Genomic DNA, 4,342 nt, shown 5'->3' on the forward strand with positions numbered 1-4,342 from the left:
CATTTGTCCGTCTCTGTCTGTCTGCAATTATCTATCTCTATCGTCACTTCTCGCAGGTCTTATATATCAAAATAGAGGGCGTATCTAGCAAACGCTAGGACGTTCGACAGGTTCCTCCATCTTTCTAGAACTCCAGCGCATGCTCCCAGCGTCGCGCGACTTCCGCTGTCGTAACAATATGTAGTTTCCAGCTATATAAATCTACGGACAATGTTTCTGCACCTTAACTCAGCGAATATAGTGAAAACAAGTTATATAGTCTTCCCGTATTAGCAAAACAGAGTAATATTACATATTTCTAAAGCTAAACACTCAGATTTAAGCATTAACCAGGAACGATTTTGAAACTAATAACTTTAATTAGCTTAATGGAAAACCAAGACTGGGTATCACTAGTTTGTTATATAGTACCTGAAATAAAAAAATGAAGAACTTATACCTTTCTCAGCAATCCTACGAACGTCTTCTAGACCACATTTGGACGGCACACAAAACCCAAGGCGAAATTTAATTCGATACATATATGCCAGCATTTCTTCTATTTCATGTAGCTACGAAATCATGAAAAATACAACCCATGTCAATACATAGTTTGAGATCTTTTAGGCTAAAGCGAATAAGTTATATAATATGCAATTAGAAATTATTCATAATACATACTCTTAATTCCATTGTGCGGCATGGAAACACCAGTTACATTTGAACTATTTTGAATATTTCACTATGTAACTTAAAATAAGATTTTCAATTTTTAGCTCAACTTTTGGTAAGACTAGGATAAAAATATATGGATAACTATCATGTGAGATACAATATATGCAGTTATGGATAGATTTATGTGAAACAAAAATTATGGTTATCATCATTGGGTAAATTTTGTCAAATATACACGAAAGAATCAAATTTTCTTTGTGCTGTTTTTGCAATTCCAGGCTCTGGTTCTTTGATTTCTTAAAAAGAAGAAAAAAAAAAGGAGCAACTTTGTTTCTTCCTTAATAAACGTGGTTCAATAATTTTAAATGGCGCTTTTTACAATTACTAAAGAGTGTATATTTATGTGAGCCACTTTACTCTCTTTTTTTTTACTGTAGATTAAAACATCATGTAAAGGGTAAACCATGGCTATACTCTCAGACCCCAATGTGTACCCCCTGAGAAGTGCAAATGTACCCCTGGGGGTACATGTACCCCAGGTTGGGAATGTCTGTTCTAATATATAAAGAATTATGCCGATTTTATTGTGATTGTTTAAATCCCACGATTCGTTCAGGATCCTACACGTTGTAAACATTGTGTTAAGAGAAAGTGTAACTAAATAAAAGAACACAAGCATATTCATGAAGTTTGACACAGGAATTCATGTAAGAAGCTCGATGTCCTTGTAGTCCTATTACTTGGTGTTAATATATGTTATAATCTACAATGTTAAGTACGTTTCTCGTACATAATATGTCTGAATTTTTAACAAATTATCATTTATTTACTCGGCGGTTATAAAGTTAATTCATGTTTCATTGACTGCGTAGGAAATTTATCAAAACCGGTTGTCTACATTTTAACATTAAAACTTATTTAATATTAACGCTTATTGGGTTTTTACCAGTCATACTGGTTTGCATCTTTTCTTCAACAGGGTTAGCGAAATTTAGACAAAAAGTTGTGATCATGGTAAACGTTATGATGTTATTGCTGTGCTACATTATAACTCACGTTTTCAATAAGTAATGTAGAACATAAACAATATAGAACACCCTCGTTACAAATCAGTTGAATGTCAAAGGGGTACAGAGGAACAAAAAGGTTGGGAATCCCTGTATTAGAACGATATTGTTCGACAAAAGAAAATTAAACAATCCATACTTAAACTCCCATACTTAAAGGGGCGGCTTGCTTGAGCTAAGAATTCCAAAATCACATGACTTTCCACGTGTCATGACTATTTTGGCAAACTTTTTTTGTTGTTGTTGTTGAAAGAGGTGTATGTATATGGCTATAAAATATTTTGACCTTATGTGTACCGTATGACCTCATACCTGTACCGTATGGCTTTACCCACTGTACCGTATGGCTGTGCAATACAAACCGAGCAGCAAGCTTATTATTAACAGATTTGTACTTTTCCATAACGCAAACGATTTCATATTTCCAATTATATGTATAAAACGTGACTGCTAGATATATCTGCAAAGTTATGATAACCTCAAAATATCTCTCGCTGTTAAAGACGGCATAGCTGTGTGCATATACACAAATCACAACTAAAAGAAAAGTACTTTTTAAGACACGATAGACTATTGCAACTGAATTTGCATTGAGGTGATATTTAACTATACACAATACGCCAAAATTGAATTAAGAAAGTGTATGTTACGTTTGATGCAAGTCCGTTTTGTTTATTACAGAAGTAATGTCCACTACTCTTTCTTATAACAGTTTCCCAAACTGGGATCTTCGGACTAACGGAGGCCTATGAGACAGTCTCAGGGGCCCTCAGCATGTATAGAACTATTATCTATAAAATTTCCTTGACATCGGGTAAAAGCAGTAGTCTCAGCGACAAATTGATTTATTGCAGTAAATATGACTACGACGCTGTTAGTACTTGAGACACTTTGCTCAAAGAATAAGTTGCAAAGAAAGTAAGACACTCAAAGTGGCTGTTACTTGTAATTTTTATTAAATCATTACATGAGGGTCTTTAAAATCTCGAGGGTTCTCCAGCTAAAAGGTTTGGGAACTCCTGTTTTATAATACACATTACATTGTGTAAAAAATCTCACCGTTTTGTTAGTTGTGTAGACATGGTACTCAAAATGGCGAGGTAAGAATGGCTGGACATCAACAGCACAGTATTGGCCTTGAAACAGATTTTTTCCTCGATTGTTTGTTGCCATAATGTCATGACATTCCTCATAATCACCGAACTCTGCGACTGTTCCATGAAGAAAGCCACTAGGGACCTTGCCAGAGGCGTCTATAACTATAAAAAAAGCTTATATATATGTGTGTGTATAAGTAATTGATATTGTTAATTGTAATCTACAGAAGTATTATCTGCTAGGAGAAGAAACGTAACAAATTTCTAGGTGAATAAGCACAATACCTTCTTAATTCTCACAACACTTAGTAGCACCTAAAACTTAATATATTTATCATTATACAAACCTGTTCGTTTACCCTAGGAGGAAAAAAAAAGTACTTTGAAATGAACTACTACACAAACATTTGATATACACTACTATACAAACAACTGAAATCAACTACTATACAAACAACTGAAATCAACTACTATACAAATAATTTTATTATTATCACCTGGAAGCAAACTAAACATCTGACATTCTGAAATAGTAGATTCATTATGTAAATTGTTAAAACTCACAAAAAAAAGTACTTACGTTTGAGAGCCCAATCATCTAGTCTTCGTAAGCCAAAAAGGATCTGGAAAATACTTGCAGTGCAATCTCCTGAAAGTGTAACCTGGGAACTGTAACGAACCAATGATGGCAAAATCTGTTTTATCACAGACAAAAGTAATCGTCGACTTCTGTTTTTGAGGTTTTCAAATGTCTGTGAAAACTCCTGAAGGGCATTGAGGGCTATTGATGCTTGAGGAGGATCAGTAGAAATTTTCATGGATTCTATCGTTGTAGTTTTAAAGGCGCTTAGTGGATTCAGCGACATTTCACTAGCCGTTTCTGAAACATTAACATTTTCTTCAAAAGGGTGCTCTGTTGTACCTCTTGTTCCTACTGATATTTTTGATGTTGTTCTGACGTTCCGAGGCCTGCTCGTTGAGACAGTGCTAGATTTAGACACATTTATTGAATAAGTATTATTTGATTGTTTAGAACTATCAGTAGTAAACAAAGATAATTTTCGGTTATCTGAGATCTTTTCGGGATGCGACCATTCTGCATTAGCCATATTGTCTTTTAGTAAGTTCTGTATAGTTATAAATTGTTGATATCCTTTAGTTGAGTTTTCGTTGTCAGTTATACTCCAAGTGTTTTCTGTAGGAGCTCCAAACGCACAACAAACTAAGCAAAATATTAGATAAAAACTGCACATTTTAATCTACTGTATGAGCTCTTGGCATCTCTCTCTCTCAAGTAAAACAATCACGTTGTAGCAAATATCAACTCCAGCAAGCTGGGCTTATAACCAGACCTTGGAAACAACCATTCAACGATCAAGAAGTGTATATGCCTCAAGGCGCTTTCTTTGTGGTGCCTCAGTGTAACTCCCTGTTTTATGTCCTTGAATCGATCAGCAGTTTTTTTTTTTTAATGGAATAACAAACTTGAACCTTATTTCACATAATTCGCTTGTTAAAATCGTT

The 4,342-nt window shown here is 34.6% G+C and overlaps 1 protein-coding gene across 1 annotated transcript in view; it reads right to left on the reverse strand.

Annotated features, from left to right (window-relative positions):
- LOC106461173 (nose resistant to fluoxetine protein 6-like) overlaps positions 1-4,055 on the reverse strand; it is a gene marked incomplete at its 3' end in the record, with an annotated part of 27,672 nt that extends 23,617 nt beyond the window's left edge. Inside the window, exons 1-3 of the mRNA XM_013920969.2 lie at positions 3,399-4,055; positions 2,781-2,980; positions 440-551 (exon numbers count right to left, since the gene is read on the reverse strand). Of these exons, the coding sequence (XP_013776423.2) occupies positions 440-551; positions 2,781-2,980; positions 3,399-3,927 (841 nt within the window). The remainder of the gene's footprint in view (positions 1-439; positions 552-2,780; positions 2,981-3,398) is intronic.
- Positions 4,056-4,342: the final 287 nt, after the last annotated feature.

The sequence above is a fragment of the Limulus polyphemus genome, unplaced genomic scaffold, assembly GCF_000517525.1.
Source record: "Limulus polyphemus unplaced genomic scaffold, Limulus_polyphemus-2.1.2 Scaffold909, whole genome shotgun sequence".
Taxonomy (NCBI): domain Eukaryota; kingdom Metazoa; phylum Arthropoda; class Merostomata; order Xiphosura; family Limulidae; genus Limulus; species Limulus polyphemus.